Source organism: Pituophis catenifer, unplaced genomic scaffold (genome assembly GCF_029215685.1).
Source record: "Pituophis catenifer annectens isolate HBS135680 unplaced genomic scaffold, rPitCat1.0.hap2 SCAF_1, whole genome shotgun sequence".
NCBI lineage: Eukaryota > Metazoa > Chordata > Lepidosauria > Squamata > Colubridae > Pituophis > Pituophis catenifer.
In genome coordinates, this window is record NW_027256881.1 from 292,121,059 (window position 1) to 292,139,851 (window position 18,793).

The 18,793-nt window shown below is 37.0% G+C and overlaps 1 protein-coding gene across 2 annotated transcripts in view; it reads right to left on the reverse strand.

Moving 5' to 3' along the window:
- PRKD1 (protein kinase D1) overlaps positions 1 to 18,793 on the reverse strand; it is a 106,532-nt gene that overhangs the window by 37,666 nt on the left and 50,073 nt on the right. The window contains exons 2-5 of one of the 2 annotated variants that reach the window (XM_070931364.1): positions 18,578 to 18,716; positions 6,967 to 7,098; positions 3,030 to 3,190; positions 2,215 to 2,238 (exon numbers count right to left, since the gene is read on the reverse strand). In XM_070931364.1, coding sequence (XP_070787465.1) covers positions 2,215 to 2,238; positions 3,030 to 3,190; positions 6,967 to 7,098; positions 18,578 to 18,716 — 456 coding nt within the window. The remainder of the gene's footprint in view (positions 1 to 2,214; positions 2,239 to 3,029; positions 3,191 to 6,966; positions 7,099 to 18,577; positions 18,717 to 18,793) is intronic. The other variant, XM_070931366.1, reaches the window with a different exon arrangement.

Below are 18,793 nucleotides of genomic sequence, written 5' to 3' on the forward strand. Positions count from 1 at the left end.
AATGAAACCTTAAAAGAGTATTGTTAAGATGTAGATCCATCCTTGACCTAATGTCTTGAAACCTAAATGTTTGAAACCGTCTCATCACCTTATACACACCATTTGCTCTGATCTCTGTTCTTTTCTGTTGTCTTCTTGTTTAAAATGAAACAATAGAGAGCTAAACAAGCAACCTTTTTGGTCACGGCAGCTTCATCCATCTCTGAGAAAACATGCTTGGCACAAACAGTGTGTTCTTTTTGGAGCCATAACAAACTCTTCTAGTTCCTTGGAGTTTCAAAGTAATATTTAAAAAATTACCTTATAGAGTCATCTTTTATTTGCTAACCATTCTAATTACGTGGCTTTTTCGTTCCTTGGAATTTTCATTTTGTTAGTGAGTGTGGAATCACATTTCATGAAGGTATATAAAGGATTTCAGTAAACACAGATATACACACACCTGTTTTTGTGTGTGAGAGAAAGTTTGACATAGTATATTTTTGTTTTGTTTCAAGATATCAAAGCTGAAGTGTCACCTGAAATCCCAAAACTTTCCAGTTTTCTCCAAATTTCTATCTCTGTCAACACATCTGCTTTCAAATTCAGATGCCTTCTGATTACTGTCGCTGGTCTATTTGTTTGTAAAACCTCTAACACTCAAAGCATCTTAACTCTTTTAACACGGGGCTTCATTTTTTTCCCCTTGCATTGCATTTTCTTCCTTTAAACTTTTTAAAACTAATTTTTATTGAACAATTTTTAACAAAGTAAAAAAAATAAAGGAAAATAAAGAAAACAATAAAGCTTTAAAAAAGAAAATATAAAAAGAAAGAAATAATTATACAGTTGTGGCTTCTCATTTTCTTGAGAACAATTATAGATACATTTAAATTTTGCCCTCTCTCTCTAAAGTTACATCATAATTTTCTTCTTTCCATAAACTACTCTAATCTCCAAACCCATTCATCACAAAATCATTTTTCTCTTCTTTCAGCTAAAAGGGAATAATCTTTTAAACCCTTTTCTCCAAGCACTAGAGGGATAAGCCACTTTGCTATATTGAAACAAGTTTTGTTTCAGTTTGATAAATGCATACATAAAATAATATTTGACAACAAAAATGAAAGTTTTGGATGAATTAGTCTGCAATGAACCACCTCTTAAAATATCAATATTTTCCATTACAAGCCTTGTCTCCTGGGCATTAGCTATGTTATGATACAACATAATGAAGCCTAGACACATTATCCATATCCCTATTTCTGGCTGATACGTGGTAAAAATATGCCTTTTCCACTGTGCTCTTAAAATAGTGCAGCATAATGCATCTGGAATTATAGGAGAGTTTCTTAATGTTTCATTTCTGCACTGAGAATATATGTTTTAATCATACTACTATTTATTTTATTTTGTTTTATTATATTATATTATATTATATTATATTATATTATATTATATTATATTATATTATTATATTATATTATTATATTATATTATATTATATTATATTATATTATATTATATTATTTTATTTTATTTTATTTTATTATTTTATTTTATTTTATTTTATTTTATTTTATTATTTTATTTTATTTTATTTTATTTTATTTTATTTTATTTTATTTTATTTTATTATTTTATTTTATTTTATTTTATTTTATTTTATTTTATTTTATTTATTTTATTTTATTTTATTTTATTTTATTTTATTTTATTTTATTTATATACCGCCCTTCTCCCGAAGGACTCAGGGAGGTGAACAGCCATAATAAAAACAATGTAGAAAATAGAATTTAAAAGCAGATTAAAAATAATTAAATCATAGGCCAAATTTAAAACTCTCATTTTAAAACCAATTTTAAAACCCCATTAAAACCAAATTAAAATCATTTATCCCATCAGAGCGGCTTGCTGGAATAACAGGGTCTTCACTGCACGACGGAAGGCGTGGAGGTCAGGGATCCTTCGTATGTCCAGGGGTAATTCATTCCAGAGGGCAGGGGCATCCACAGAGAAGGCTCTCCCCCTGGGGGTCGCCCGTCTACATTGTTTGGCTGACGGCACCCTGAGGAGTTGTATCATTATTACAACTTCCAATTGTCTAGAACTAAGGAATCATGATCTATCTGTAGTTTTATATGAAATTTACAACAAAACTAGAAGGGCCAAATTCCTGATATGTTTTGATATAACATTTTAAAGAGAGAAGAGAAAACAAAAACAAAAACCCACCTCAAAACTGGGGCTTACAGGAATCTAGAAAATGAAGACCACATTCAGAACAAGGGGAAAAAAATGTAGAGCAATATTATTTAGAAAGTAAATATAAAGCTTAGAACAAAAAGTAACAAACTGAAACTTGCATGAAATTATTTAATACGAGCATTCTCATTACACAATTATTCATTTTTAAAATGTGTACAGATTCTATAAAATTAATTGATCAACAAGTTCAGGATTGCCCCCAATTGCACTCATCTGCCAACAAAGTAAACACAGATAGCAACATAGATTTCCTCCTTCTCCTTGCTGCCCCTTATAATAATAAAAAAAAGGGGGGGATGAAATTTTTTTTCATTAAAAAAATTAAATTCTGTTCATGCAAAGTTGGATGTTCTTTGCTATTTTTAAAAATCCAGAAAATTATAGTTAGGTAATTTACAGTTTGGACTTTAATACCAGAAATGAACTACTGTAACTTTTCAAAGTTCAAAAGAAAAGAATGGAAGAAAATTGGAGCAGAAGGTTCCACATACCTAAAAAAAACCTAAGGAATGTTTTTGATCCCAAACATGTTTATCTTGCTGGAACAGTTTGATACAAGAGTTTGAAAAATTCTACCATACTGAAGAAATAAGAAGCAACTAAGATCCGATTCCCCCCCCCCCATTTGTAGAAACTGTTGTGCTGTTTCTACAATGAGTTTGGTTATTCCAAAAGCATTTATTCTGGGACGCGCATGCGTAAAGCCCATCTACCCTAGAAAAAAAATATTCAAATATATTCATTACTCAACCTACTATTTTCAACATTTAGACATTCTGTACCTGGAGTCCTTCATCTGCAGGTATAGACGAAAGTTCAGCAGACATTGTTCTGATATTACCAAGTCCTGTTAATGAAACATTTGATAATCGCCTCTTCCGGACACAACTGCAATTGTTAGGGATTTTAAATGCACATCTCTTGTGATAGTTTAAGCCACATCCTGAAAAGAACATAAAAACCTATTACTCCATATTATAATGTGATGGAAAAATTGAAATCAAGTGCAATGAATACTAGAACTTCATAAAAAGGCTACTATCTTTTTTAAGTTTGCATTTTTATATAAGCATGAAAAGTAAAATGTACAGGTTCACCAATATTCCATGGTTTGTTTCTGTAACACAGTCCTTCTCATCAAAGCAAATTTTTATATTCTGGAATATGCTAACGAATCTCTTAATACGTGGACTCCATTTATGCTGTCAAGAGCATGCATTAAAAAAGCAATTAGATTTGAAAAAGATTCTTCACTTAGGGATGATCTAACACACCTTATATTAATTAGTTTCCCTTGAGCACAGATTTTTTTTCTTTCTGAAGTGATCCAAATTCAAAACCATATTTAATAAGTAAAATAAATATGTAGCTTTTCGACAACAGCAATAACACTAAGACTTAAATACCATTTCACAGTGATTTACAGCTCTCTCTAAGTGGTTTATAGAGTCCGCATATTGCCCCCAACAATCGGGGTCCTCATTTGGAAGACTGAGTCAACCTTGAACCTTGCCAGGATCCAACTGCTAGCAGTCGGCAGAGTCAGCCTGCAATACTGCATTTTAACCACTGCGTCACCACAGCTCCTAATATCCTTGTTTTCTTCTTTAGTCTTTCTTGATGCTTTATCAGTGTAGTAAAAAAAAAAAAAAACCTGTTCTGCTTGTAGTAGCTGTAATTATAAAATTGTTTTTACTATCACAGAGCTTTAGTTTCCAAGCTAAACCAAAATCTGGCTAATTTACTGATCACCATCAAAATCTACCCTTCAACCCATTTCTATGAACTTCTGTGAACCAGCATGAAATATGTTGTTTATGGGAAACCAGCTAACAGGCAAGGTTAGCATATTTAATGATCCCTTGCAGGAAGTTGGGTGTTTTAATCTGTGTTTCGGCCAAAATATTTAATAATTTTAAGGGATTTTTAATATTTGTATTATCTGTATTTTATCTTGGCTGTTCACCGCCCTGAGTCCTTCGGGAGTAGGGCGGTATAGAAATTTGATTAATAAATAATAAATAAATAAATAAGTGTCTTTATCCATTCAAAGGATTGATGAAAAAGATGGGGAGGGCACTGACCACAAGGTAAATATCCCTGAGAAGCAGCAAGTCCTGCAATGACCATGTTATGTAAACAAGAATTTCCCATATTTTGCAAGCACACAGAAAACAACCTTTTCAATGTATTTTATTACTTGACTTATGCTTGCTACAAGTTCCAGCTCACACAGTGTACGCCATTCAGTGCCCCCGTCCTGAACCTTGTATGGACAAAACAACTGGAGTTTTTAAGACCAAAATTAGAGATGGTTTGGACATCATAAAAAATACAAAATGGGAGCCCTTCTAGGGAAAAATGCAATCATATTTATGCTTTGGGGCAATGAAATCCTACTGAGCTTATATGACAGAATTACTTTTAAAAAAATAACAAATAGATTTTAGTACTGAACAATCCTAACTACAGAAGAAAAACATTCAGTAACTTTTTTTATTTAAACATATTCCTCTTTAAAGGTTTGCCCTTGCAGCTCATTGCTCTCCTTTGCACTACAAATTGCCACAACTGCTATCAACATCGGTCAGTTTTATAGAGTACACCAATCAATTAAGCTCATGACATTCCAGAAGTTAAAACAATCCTGTGTTTAATTTTGTCTTTTTTTATTCACAATAGAAGTAAATGTTCTAAGAATGTCTGTGTTACTTGTAGATAACTATTCTTGTACTTGTTACAGCAACATTCCTATCTTTAATAGCTAAGTACAGCAAACACACATATCATTCCTTTTTCATGTAAATGATTTGCATTTGTAAGATGAGGCTATTCTGTTTTAGACCTTTACTGACTTATTTTGAATATACATAAAGAACACTGACCATTTTTAGAAATATTGTTATATATAAATTGCAAGTCATTCTAGTAAAAAGGACTACATTTTTCAAAACATGTTGAGCCAAATAAAAACTTTTTTTATTTGGAACTTGGAATTCTTCACCCTCTCTTTGTTTTTCATCAGAGAAACCGGAAAAAAGACTATTATTTGAAATAAAATCTTGGACAGCTCTTTTGCACATCAGTGATGGGTTTCAAATAAATTCACCACCGGTTCACCGAAAATGTGAACACATGCATGTGTGCATGCGCCTTCTGTGCATGCGCATGGCTTCTGCGCATGCAAGTACCTATGGCTCCCAAGCATGCACATGCATACGGCTTCCACCATGCAGCGACGCTTGACTGAGCAGTCTTTCAGGACCTGCTCTCCTCCATCTCTGTTCTCCGGGGCAGCAGCTGCTTCTCTCCGCACTGCTGGGAGAGCATCTTGTGCAATTTAGCAGCTGTGAGCCACCGCTTTCCTCTAAGTCCCATCCAGAAAGTGCTGCGGCTGAGAGAAACAGCATTCAACATGGCTGCTGCTTCTCAGTTCCACAATGGTTTCCAGATGGGACTTAGAGAAAGGCAGCAGTTCACAGCTGCTAAATTGCACAAGACGCTCTCCCAGGAAGAGCAGCAGTAGAGAGAAGCAGCTGCTGATGCAGAGAGCACATGGAGCATCTCCGCGAGCAACCAAGGCTCGGCAAGGGATGGAAGAAGCTGCTGCAAGATCTTCGCTTACAGGTCTGTTCCCAAACCACTTCAGCCCTCCTGTGCCCATGCCAAATACACCCCCCCTCCACAGCCCTTTGGCCTAGTGCGGCAGGCTGCAGACCAAATAAATTGCTTTGGCCCGGGGGGGCGTAGTTTGACGCCAGAAGAGGGCAGCATGTGGGCAGAACCCGGGGCAAGGCCGGAGTGGGGAAATGGCACATTTCCTGACCTGTCCGAGGGAAATGGCAAGCGGGCAGAGGCTCTGGGGCAAGGCCGGAGCCAGGGAATGATGTGTTCCTCGACCTGGCCGAGGTGAACAGTGAATGGTCGGAGACTCCAGGGCAAGGCGCATTCCCCAGCCAAGGCAGGGGCATGGTGCATTCCCCAGCCAAGGCAGGTGGAGGCTCCAGGGAAGGCTGGAGCGGGGGAATGGCATGTCCCCTAACCCGGCCAATGCAGGCGGAGGCTCTCAGGCAAGGCCAGAGCCAGGGAATGGCGCTTCTCTGGGCCTTGACCCAAGGCAAAGGGCAAGCAGGTGGCATGCTTACCTTTGTTAAGCACAGCGGGTGAGGCACAGAGGCAAGGTGAGGAAAGTAGCTGGGCCACGTGGTGAAGGCAAGATATATAGGGCAGAGTGGGGCAGCTGGGCAATTTGCCAACGGGGCAATTTGCCGGTGCGCAGAATCATTACTACCAGTTTGAACCAGCTGAATATCACCTCTGTTGCACATAGTATAATTTGATGAACTATAAGGTAACTTTCTATATTCTTATGGTTTCTCTATGGTAGGCAAAGCCTGAATGGAATGACAAAGATGGATTGGAACTAGAACTAGACTGAATTGAGAATAAACTTAATTGCTTCTACTGAATGAGCTAAATAGCATATATGGAAAGTTAATGGATCCAATACTTAGGTCCTACCCAGATAAATGATCTTACTTTCTCAACAATCACATTTAACAATAAAGTATGTCTTTTCTCCATACATGCAAACATATCTATTGTACTTCCAAAATTTCACCATTACATTTTCTTGAACACACACACACGTGTGTGTTTATAAAACTTGCAGTACATTTTGAAGCATGCAATATACGTAAAGGTAGATTTTTCACTTGCCTTCACATTTAAGTCCTTGACGTACAAGCCCCCACAGCATTTCTCCACAATGGTCACAGAAGGCTGGTGCTCTGTAGGAATGGACAAACAAAGCATGTGGCCGAATCTGAAAGTCTTCAAAAGTTGCAGAAGCTGGTGAAATAAAAGATAATTGAAGATTTTATAAGATGGTGATTTAAGAGCTACATTTATTTTATCACTGTTTATTGCTCATCTAAACAACTGAATACTTGAGTCATTCTGGCAAAGGAGTATACATTTGAAGACTTTTGTTCAACTGAAATGCAAAACAAAGATTCACAGTTTCAGGAGGATAATAATAATGAGTGGAGTATGTAGAACAGTTTACTTAGCATTCCCAAAGTAGTTGTCAAATTGTTCTGCAGCTATAGAAATATTTTTGAGGTTATTTAATAAAAGCATATCCTAAACAATATTGTAAATATGAAGCCCCTGAGGGCAGGACAAGAAGCAATGGGTGGAAACTAATCAAGAAGATAAAAAATTTAGAACTAAGGAGAAATTTTCTGACAGCTAGAACAATTAATCATTGGAACTATGTGCCTTCATAAATTGTAAATGCTCCAACACTGGAAGTTTTTAAGAAGAGATTGGATAACCAGTCTGAAGTGGTGTAGGATATCCTGCCTAAGCAGGGGGTTGGACTAGAAGACCTCCAAGGTCCCTTCCAACTCTGTTATTCTATTCTTTTCTACTTATTTCTAGAAATTAAGAAAGAATCGAGAAATCTATGTCCCAATGAAGATGGAAGGATTAAATCATTTCAGCCAGAAAGGTGGAAAAAGCAGCATTTCATCCCTGACTTATATGAGGCAAATCCATTCACAGAACACAAACTTGCTGGCCTAATGGAATAAAAAATGTTTAGGTCAACAACTAAATCGAGGATAGTGTGAATAAATTGAAGGGCTAAGAAATAATTATTTCTAGGACAACTGCAAGATCACTTTGAGGAGAATGCGTTTGTTTTGCATCATTTGCATTTGTTTTCTGAGAAGACATCTAACTTTGTGTAAGTTAGATATCTCCTCAGAAAACAAATTCAGACTAGTTACCAACTAAGGCAACTTTATTGATATTAATGAGTGTCAGATTTGTTCCCTGTTTAGGTGCAGTGGGCTGCCCTACCAGTATTTGTGGGAGTGTGATTTTCTACTTGTTAATTCCTTGATTAAAATATTAGTTTTGGTTTGGTTTATATATTGGCTTGTATGCTACCATGATGTATCAAATGTACCATATATAGGGAATGCAGGTGGCCCTCACTAATCTATCATGTGTTGAACAACCATTTGAAGTCACAATGACACTGAAAAAGGAAACCTACAATGGTTCTCAAGGTGCAACCATTACAGCATATCCATGGTCACATAATTACCATTTGAAATCTTCACTGCTGACTTCCAACCAGCAAAGTCAATGGGGAAATCACAAGTGATTCACTTAATGACTGGAAGTAACATGAGTTGGATGTGGTACATGACATTTCACTTTCTGGCCACATTGCTTAGCAACAGAGTTGCCTGCCCCAATTGTGGTCAATAAGTGAAAACTACCTGTATACTCCAAATATGGTCAGGCATTGGGGATTAAGGAGTTTCTTTCCCCTGTGAAGAGGATATCACTTCTAATCAACCAATAGCTTGCTTTTTCCAGGGTTCCACTTTGGTTATATGGGTAATGTCATGGCCTTCACCAATTAATTTCTTCTGATATTGTAGATAGCATATTTGACTTAAACTAACAAGGAGTTGCTTTAGTTTTGTTTTGAAACTGTTTTTGTTATTAAACAAGAAGCCATAAACAACTAAAATATGAACATTTAGTTTCTTCTTTTGATGTACAATTTTGTTCATTTCAACACACAGGATCATTTTCAGAACATATTCAGATATATACAGTATACAAACATATTAGTTTAGCTCTATACACCTACGTGTTTTTAACAGACATTCAAATTTACTCATAAGTAAACATAATAGGAATTATACTGCATATATAATATACCCAATACTGCACCCTCCATTACTGTAACAATTTTATTATTATACAGCCTTCATCCTAATATTCCAAGTCAGTTGATGGTGAAATAACCAGTGGTGTGATTCAGCCGGTTCGGGCTGGTTTGGGAGAACTGGTAGTTAAATTGCTGGCTAGCCCTACCCCTTCCAGGAGTCCCCACATGTCCCATTTTGGCTCCCAGGTAAGGGCAGGAAGGCCTACCAGGCCCAAAACAGGGCACAGGGGAGCATGCCGTGCCCCACCCCCATGGCCCATTTTCGCTCCCAGGAGACTTCAGGGAGGCCTCCTAGGCCCAAAACGGGACACAGGGGGGTGCGGTGCGTCTCTTCCCCATGGCCTGTTTTTGCTCCCAGACAGGTGCAAAAGGCTGAGTGCTGCCTCTCACATAGCCCTGGCCACACCCACCATAGCCACGCCCACCCAGCCAGTCATTAGGGCAGAGAACTGGTTGTTAAATTATTTGAATCCCACCACTGGAAATAACTAACATATATCTTATTAAAACCACTGTTTGTCCAGCAAGGCTCTCTGCAGATTAATTATGGGATTATCACAACTCCTATTCTTGACATAGAATCAGAATGAGTAAATAGACTTGAGGGCTAAACCCAAACAAAAGTGACAACTCAAAAAAATGTTAAATCAATCAAATATGTTTCCTATTAATATATCCCATTATGTAGGGTGTGTAGTGAGCAGGGCTTCAAGAGGAATCTAGGTTTTTTTTTTTCAGCTGCAACCTGTAGCAGTGCATTGGAAGGCATGCAGAGTGCTTCTTCCTCACAAATGAGCAATTCAAACCAGCATTAAAGTAGGATGAAGACCAAAGAAGAATGCTTTTGATACTTATAAATAAGCTTTCATTACATTTAAAATAATTTGAGCACAAATACAAAAAATTCATTTAGAAGTGAACTATGTGAACCAATAATCCATAAATATACCTGTAATGCAATTTTAATTGTCACAGGAGTAAACAAAAATGTACTACCGTGATCAGAGAAATTCACGTGGAAACATATCTATGAAATATTATTCCATATAATCCAAGAGCAATTGAGAATCACACAAAGATTAATCTTATGTTAACCAGCCCTATATATTTTTCTAATGCAAGCTATGCGCTTGATATTTTAACCTAGTTTTATTTAACAAAAATGTAATTCTAAAGTTCCTCAGCAATATTCCAGGGTGAAAATTTAAAAACAGTTTGTCCATACTTGAATGTATGCTTTCAAGGGATGTGCAAAGCTGCAAGGGGACTGCTTTGATACCATAAAGCTTCCATCAGATTACTCCAGAGAAGCACATTCATGAACACAAATGGGGAAATTTGTATACAGTAATGCCAGTAAGGCACAAGCCTAACCCTACCACTGATGAAAGGTCCCTCTCAGAGGGACCAACCTTACCAGGTAACAAAGCCAAGCCCAAAAAAGTCAACATTCAGCTATACTACCACACAAATTTAAGTGAAATATCCTAGAAAAGAAAACAGGAAAATTACAGCATACCTTTTAAACAGCTTTTGAAAGGGTTTGGTATTCAGTTGGGATAGAACTCATTGCATTAGTTCAGGATAATTTAGGTTCTTTGCTGGGCAATTCAGAAGCTGTTGTACTATCCTTCACATCCCTGCCTGAAAAGAGGTGCAGATAGAATATTTTTAAAAACTAAAGAGGAAAATGGGAAGACATCCACTGCCACACTGCAGGACCTATTTCAACTAACAAATTCATTGCCCTAGCTATTCTCATTCCTTCTATTTCAAAAGATGAAGCAATTGCAGGTGCTTTGATGCTTCCTTATCACAGCCTATGGATCTTTTTAAAAACAACAACAGCATTTTAATCTGAATTATAAATTTAAATAAGGCCCGTCTTGAATCTCAAATCTCTAGTTTAAATCATACCAGCGTAATTCACACTAGCAGAATACTAATTCCATAAATCTATTCTCATTACTGAGGATTAAGCATCACTAAGCCCTTAGAACCCACTTCGGATTAGAAACATATTTAGGATTTCAGTGCAATTGTTTCTTCCCATTCATTTGAATGGTAAACTGCAGTAAATCACTTTTATGCCTTATTTATGAGCAATTTAGAAGAGCTTTCTGCTGAATTATACACTGTGTTTTACTATAGTCCTCAATTTATTTTATTATTTCTTTTCCTTGAACATTTTTAGTTGTTTTACCTTAAGTGTGTGGCTAAAACATAAACCTTAAAAATCTAACTAATACTCCACTATAAAACTAATACACTTGTAATGTTTTACTGAATAATTTGTTTAATTAACATATCCCCAACAATAATTCATTTGGAAGGGAACTGATATGATGCTCCTTGACACCTTCCCACTAATAAAATCAGTGCTTGGGGGAGTAAGCCAATGGGGAACCCAGGAAGGGAAGGTTCCAGGTTACTTGGGTAAGTCTCTATCACCCGTGCACCATCTGCCAGACCTTCTGTGTTTGCACTGCATCAACTACTTGCACATTCCCTCCCTCCCTCCCTCCTCCAATTGGCAGCAGCCACTTACCTGCCATCTGGAAAGGGAAAATGGAAGGAGGAAGGGAGGAACACTCCCTGTCAGCTTCCTACAAGCATAGTCAATGGGGAAGCCAGCAGGAAGTCAGAAATCATTCCCACTCCCAATGCATTTTTGCCCACCTATGGTTGTTAAGTGTCATGCCCTAGGAGTCTGATTTAGCTGCAACATGGGCTGCTCCAGCACTTACTTCCCCCGTTCCCAAGCAAACCCTTCTAGGATCTCTGCACTTCTCTAAAGGGTATAACTCAGGAACAAGCAGCAAAACACTGCACTCATCAGCGAAGTATGACAACAACTGTGCATATTAAGCAGGGAAAGGATCTAAGCCTCACTGAAACATTATTCCCTTGCTAGAAGCAACTGCAGCATCTGGCTTGCATACCATACCATGACTCATGATATCCAGTTATTTACATCCTGGCTTGCATCATAAATCATCTGCTTGACTTTGTACTGCTGACTTTGAATTCGCATTTCTCACCTAAGTCCTTATCTACATCTGACTGCTGTTTTCTGCTGCCTTGCTGTCAAAACTTGCAGAAGCAATTCTTCCTTCTAACATTGTGTGGGCTTAGGAAGTGGGTCTGTCTCCTGAAGGGGTGCAACAAAAGCCAGCACATTAAATTCTGTTTCATTCTTTAGGTAAAGAAATATCTCTGAAATGATGACCCAACAAATCATGGGTTGTCTAGTTTTATCTAAAGAGGGTTACAACATATCATGAATCCTTATTTGAGAAATAATTTTATTATTATATTGACTGCAAACCATTATATTTCTTATACCATTTTCCTCTATCAATGTCCCTGTCTGAAAAGAGGTGAACTGAAATCCTCCTTGAATTAAGATCATTTTCAATGCAAACTTGTCAAATGTAACTCACCCACCCTGTTTCTTCTTGTTTCTCTGAGGCTTGATTGAGTCATAATCTTTTGTTCTGTTCAAAAGGGCATGGCCAAGTAAATGGCAAGACATATTGTTCCTAGAGAGGTAAGGTCTAGGTACTCTTAAATAAATCAGGAGGTCTATAAAATTCCAAAAACAGTCTGTCATCACAAAATATGAGAGGGACAAGGCATTTTAAAGAAAAATTAAAAAATGTGAAGTTGCAAGTATTCTTGCATGTGAAATACTTCTGGAGATCTAAGCACATCCTGTCAACAAAAGTATCTTCTCTTGTTTTCTCTTGCTGACAATATCCTCTGTAATGTCCCTGCTCACATCACACTAACAATCCATTTCAGTTGCCCTCATTGGAATGTGCGTCCTAGTTAGTCACAGCCTTCAACCATTATGGTTAAGTTCAGAAATATCAACTGACAATGAATAATCATGAATAAATGAAGTTCACCACAACTGGCTGTCAGGCTTGCAGTAAGATTCCTGGCTTGTCATCCTCTACATTCTATCAAAATGGTTAAGCTGCTATGCCGGAATCCAAGATATACAAAGAACTTTCAATTTGTTGCACATCAATTGTTTTCACATGACACAATGAACTACAAATCAACAAAATGTAGTTTATAGCTATCAGGTTGTGTACCTACAGCTTATGGCTCAGAACAAGAAGTGAAACTAGAAAAATATGGGACCATATTAAAGTTCATCATCAATAAGCATGCTATATAAACATAGGTATCAGAAAAAGACTGATTATGCCACATTCAATTTGATTTTTTAAATATGTTACACAATAAATATACTTCCATTTTGGAATAATTTGTTTTAAATGGCTGTACCTGGGAGTCCCTTGGACTGCAAGGTGATCAAATCGGTCAGTCCTAGAGGAGATCAACCCTGACTGCTCTTTAGAAGGCCAGATCCTGAAGATGAAACTCAAATACTTTGGCCACCTAATGAGAAGGAAGGACTCGCTGGAGAAGAGCCTAAAGCTGGGAAAGATTGAGGGCAAAAGAAGAAATGGACGACAGAGAACAAGTGGCTGGATGGAGTCACTGAAGCAGTAGGTGTGATCTTAAATGGACTCCAGAGGATGGTAGAGGACAGGAAGACCTGGAGGAACATTGTCCATGGGGTCACGATGGCTCAGATACGACTTCGCAACTAACAACAACAACAACAACAATTGTACAACAACCTATATTCTACTAATTTAGTCACTTTGTCAAAGAAAGAAATAAGATTGGCTTGCATGATCTGTTTTTAACAAACCAGTACTGACTTCTAGTTGTTACTTTATTTGTTTCTAGATGTTCAGAGATCTATTTTTTTATTATCTTTTCCAGTATCTTCCTGGGTATTGATGTTAGGCTGATTGGTCTATAGTTTCCTGAGTCTGGTTTTTTTGTTTTTGTTTTCCATTTTTAAAGATAGGAACAACATCAGCTCTTTTCCAGTCCTCAGGTAGTTTCCCAGTTCTTCAGGATTTTTGAAAGATATGGTACAATGGTTCTGAGTTGGCATCTGCTGACTCCTTTAGAACTCTGGGATATAATCCATCAGATCCCAGTGATTTATATTCATCAAGATCAGACAGGTGTTCTATTATAATTTTCTTGCTTATTTTAATTTTTATTTCTATCTGTCTTTTACAGTTATGTTTTTGGTAGCCTGGGCTATAGTTTCTTTTTGTGTGAAGATTGAAAGCTCTGCTTGCTCTCTACTGCCTGTTATTTCCTTCCCATCTTCTATCTTTAGTGGACCAATTGTCTCCTTGATTTTTTTTTTCTTGTTATTTGTTGTTTTTATTATCTTTGACTTTTGTTGCAAGTCTTTGTTCATTCTGAGCCTTTGCTTTGCTGACTTCATTTTTGCAGATTTTGGCTATCTCAGGGGTGTCACACTCACGTCGTCATGGTGTCATGATGGTATCCTGACTTTTTTCCCCTTCGCTAAACCCGGCATGGGTGTGGCCAGCGTGTTACGCATCTGGTCCTTGGGCCGCGAGTTTGACAGCCCTGGGCTATCTGCTGATATTCTGCCTTTCTTATGTGTCCCTCTTTCCATATTTTTGTACTTATCCTTTTTGTCTTTCAGTTTATCAGAGAGATCTTTGTGCACCCATGCTGGTTTCTTCTTGGATTTCTTGTTTTTCTTTTTCAATGATATTGTGCTGGAGTGGAATTTTATGACCATATTTTTCAGTTTCTCAAGGTTTCTCTGAGTTTGTTCTTTTAAAATCTAAAACTCTGATATCATTATGTTCTATTGCTTGTGTTTGCACTATACTGAATTCCAATATGACATGGTCACCCCCACCCAAGGTTCCTGCAATTTCCATCTTCTCTGTTTATGAAAACCTCATAAATATCATCTAATTACCTACAGTCTGCCTTTAATTTGATTCATAGAGGTTTGACATAATCTGAATCACAATCTGAATCACAAACTGAAACACAGGTAGAATTAATAAAATGATTTTTTAAAATCTGTCAGCATACACATACCCTTATACTCGAGTCAAAATGTGGATTTGGGTGAATAATTTATTATTTCTTCTTCCATACAATAATCATTGCTACATTTCCTCCATATAAGAATGATTACTACATTCTTGGAAGTATATGGAAGAATGGGGTTTTTTTAAAGAAATGTAGATTTTTAGACAGCATAGGAATAACATCATAGGAAACTTATAAAAAGTAATATATGACAGTGATGGTGAACCTTTTAGACACCGAGTGCCCAAACTGTGTGTGCACGCATGCCCAAACTGAACGGTGCGCGCGAGAATGTGCGCATGCACAGACATGCCCAGACATGCATGCATGCGCAGCAGAGACCCAAAGACCAGCTGGCTGGTGGGAGGTGGGGCATCCCAACACAAGCAGCACAGCAAGAGGTAAGATATTTTTCTTTCGTGAGCTTTTGTTTCGTCGTTTGCAGGGAAACAGAAGCTCACAAAAGAAACGCCAAGGAGATCTGACCTGGGGCGACGGCACGTGTGCCAGCAGAGAAGGTTCTGCGTGTCACCTCTGGCAGTCGTGCCATAGGTTTGCCATCACAGATATATGGTTGTACCATATATACCAGATTTGTTGTACTGTGACTATAGATAAGTTGTAAATGGTATGCTTACTAACCCTAAAAAACTATTAAGTACTATTTTCCATTTCATACTCTCAGACTAATCTCAGATCAGATTTGCTCATTAGAGGATTATACCTTGAACAATTTAAAATGTTCAGCTTACTTCTAGATAGTTACTTGTGTGATGTTATTTCACATGGTCCAATCTAGCACTCAAATGCAGAAAAGGACTAAAAAAAATCATTTTCCATTATTGGATTTAAAAAAAAAGAGTCCTTATTAGAATTGTGTGCCAAAGCTCAATAATCCCTTCTAACCAGTTTCTCTTCTAAAGAAAAATGCCTGTATGAAATATCTCATTTTCTCTCTGATTACATTAAGTTGATATGCAATGATTCCCATGTGCCTTCAAGGATAAATCTGTAAAATGTAATTTTATATTGAATCAGTGCTGGTATAAAATTTAAGATTTTGAGTAAAACTATTATATAATAGTTTTCATTTCTTTCAATTATGTGATGCTGTGAATTTCACTGGCAGGTGGCATCAATCTGACTTTTAAAAAAAGTTTTAATCTATTAATGCCTGATGGAACAAACCTGTGAAAATATCTCTGGCGTTCTACTTTTTTACATTATATAAGAAACCTGTAATTTTACATGCCAGGGAAGACATCATCTCAAATTGAATGCCTATTCAAATTTATAGAACATCATTTTAAATGTACTTTTCCTTTCTGAACAAAAAAGAACCAGATATATGAAGAAACATGAGTTCTGAACCAACTTTACTAAAATGTGCTAATAACTATAGAGCACACTATTCTTTTTTTCTTCAAAAAGAAGAAGAAGCTTATCCCTGTGGGATCTGTCAAATTCAGGATATAAAAATCTTTTACATAGTACAATGTTTGGTAGAAAAAGAAAAGATACCTCTACATCAAAATGTGGATATTTTAAAATAACATATTTTTCATATTATTTGAATGCCTTAATGTCTTGCATCCCATTATATGTCATAAACATAAGTAGAATCAACTTTCCTAAATTTATTGCTTAAATTTCACAATATGCTCAAAAATGACTAAGGGAAAATGCCTTATCTAGATTTTGACTACATTTCATTATATTGCAAACAATTACACTCAAAATACAATAATAGACAGATTTATCTGGAAATAACTCAAAAGAACTTACGGAGTGGATGTTGTAGAACTGGCTATACTACAATCATATATTATGTACCAATTAAACTCTTGATTTTTGCAAATTGTGAAAGAAAGAATTTTTTCTTCTCATGTGGTTTGACAGCAAGACATTGTCCCTGGTATCAAACATTTAATCATGTGACAATACTTATCACTTCATTTGGTTGAAAAACAATTAAGCAACCTTCTTTAGCCAACTCCCTGTCCCAATATAAAGCCCTCAAAGGCTCCCTATTATATCCATCATTTTAACATGATTGTTGGTGAATTTTCCTCATCGCATCAGTATTCATTCCTTTACAATCTTTATATGACTCACTTAATAATAATAATATTAATAATTCATTAAACCTGAATGACACGCAACTCCCAATGACTCTGGGTAGCCATTAAAGAATCTGCAATAAAATCAACCAAAGATAAAAGATAGCAAGCATGGCAGACAGATGGACTGAAGTGGTCTCATATGCCTTTGCCAAATGTTTAGGTAAAGACCCAGGTCTTCTTCTAAACAACAGCAGAATCAGAACCATCTAAATCCTGGGACAACTTTCTTCCAGAGGGCAGGTGTTGCTATACAAAATGTGCACTTTCAGGGTCTTGATGGATGACATTGTTTAATATGCACAAACTCTACAAGATTGAATTGGCCAGGCAGATAGTAGGGGAGATAAGCAGTCCCTCAAGTAATTAGGTCTAAGCCATGTCAACAAACACCAGTGTGAATTGTACCCGGAAGCAAACTGGCAACCAATACAGCTTTCAAAGAAAGATATGTCATACATACTGAGGCATATCCATTGCTGCTCATGCCACTGCATGTTCTGACCTAGGCTCCCTTAAAAAGCAGGAAGCAGAGTCTTGGTCCCAGCAAAACCTCTTTTATTTACACGACTGTGAATTCCTTTCATTCACAGTCAGCAAGGCCTGTCCAAACAGTTTTTCAAAGGAATATTTATAAACATAGACCTGATCTTGCTTGGAAGGCTGCCAGATAACTAATTTCCAAATGCAGTTCAAGGCAAAACTTGGCACAGAGTCTCTCAGAGTCACAGAATGAACAAATTGTTTCCTGCAAAAGCCCACTCCCCGTTCGCTCCTCTATTGTTTCCTATGGGAGGGGCCAATTACCTCAAGGTGTGGCTTTATTCCCAAATCGACCCTGCTTTCTGAGTTGTTCTTGTCTTCTGGCAGCTCTGCACATGCACACACTGGGAACAGGCTACAGCTGTTCCTCTGCCTCATTGCTGTTTAGCTCTGCCTCCGATGCAGAGCCCTCGTCCGAGCTTTCCCCAGCCCCAAGGACTGGCCCATATTCCTCCCCAACCTCCTCACTGTCTGATTCTGCTGCCAGATCTGCTGGCCACCAACGGGCCACAACACTGCATTCTGAACCAACTGAAGCTTCAAGGGCAGCCCCATATAGAACATGTTTGCAGTAGACATTTATATGGAAAAGTTGTTTCTGGATATTTAGCTTCTAATTCCAATTTTAAAAGAAATGACCTTTTCTCACAGAAGAATGGACTTCTAGTTGGCTAAATGTTCTCCCTTGTTAGAAATGTTAGTTGCTACATGCAGTCACCTCTTTCTGAACTGTTCTTTTCACTTTAACATGACTGTGCATTTGTTACAGTACATTACAAATAAATCTTTCCAATTTAGGATTTATATTCTTACTTGTTCTTACACTGCAGAAAAGGACAGTATACCACCTACTTCCCCTCTTTTATCCCCTACGTAATTAGTGGACCTTGAATATATTCAAAATATATTTAAAGTTTTCAGGAAAAAGGAATACAAATAAGTATTTTACCTGATAAGACAACTTCCACCAGATCACCCTCTTGGATATCGGCAGCTGACTTCACCAGCTGGAGTATATTTTCAGTAGTTGAATCATGACGGAAAAGCAGGATTTTATCGTACATCCCATAGAAGCCACACTCAGGAAACTGTAAATGGATAGTATTGAGACTTTATCTCAACTATACACAATATTTAAGCATTATTTTTTATTATTAGTTTTAAC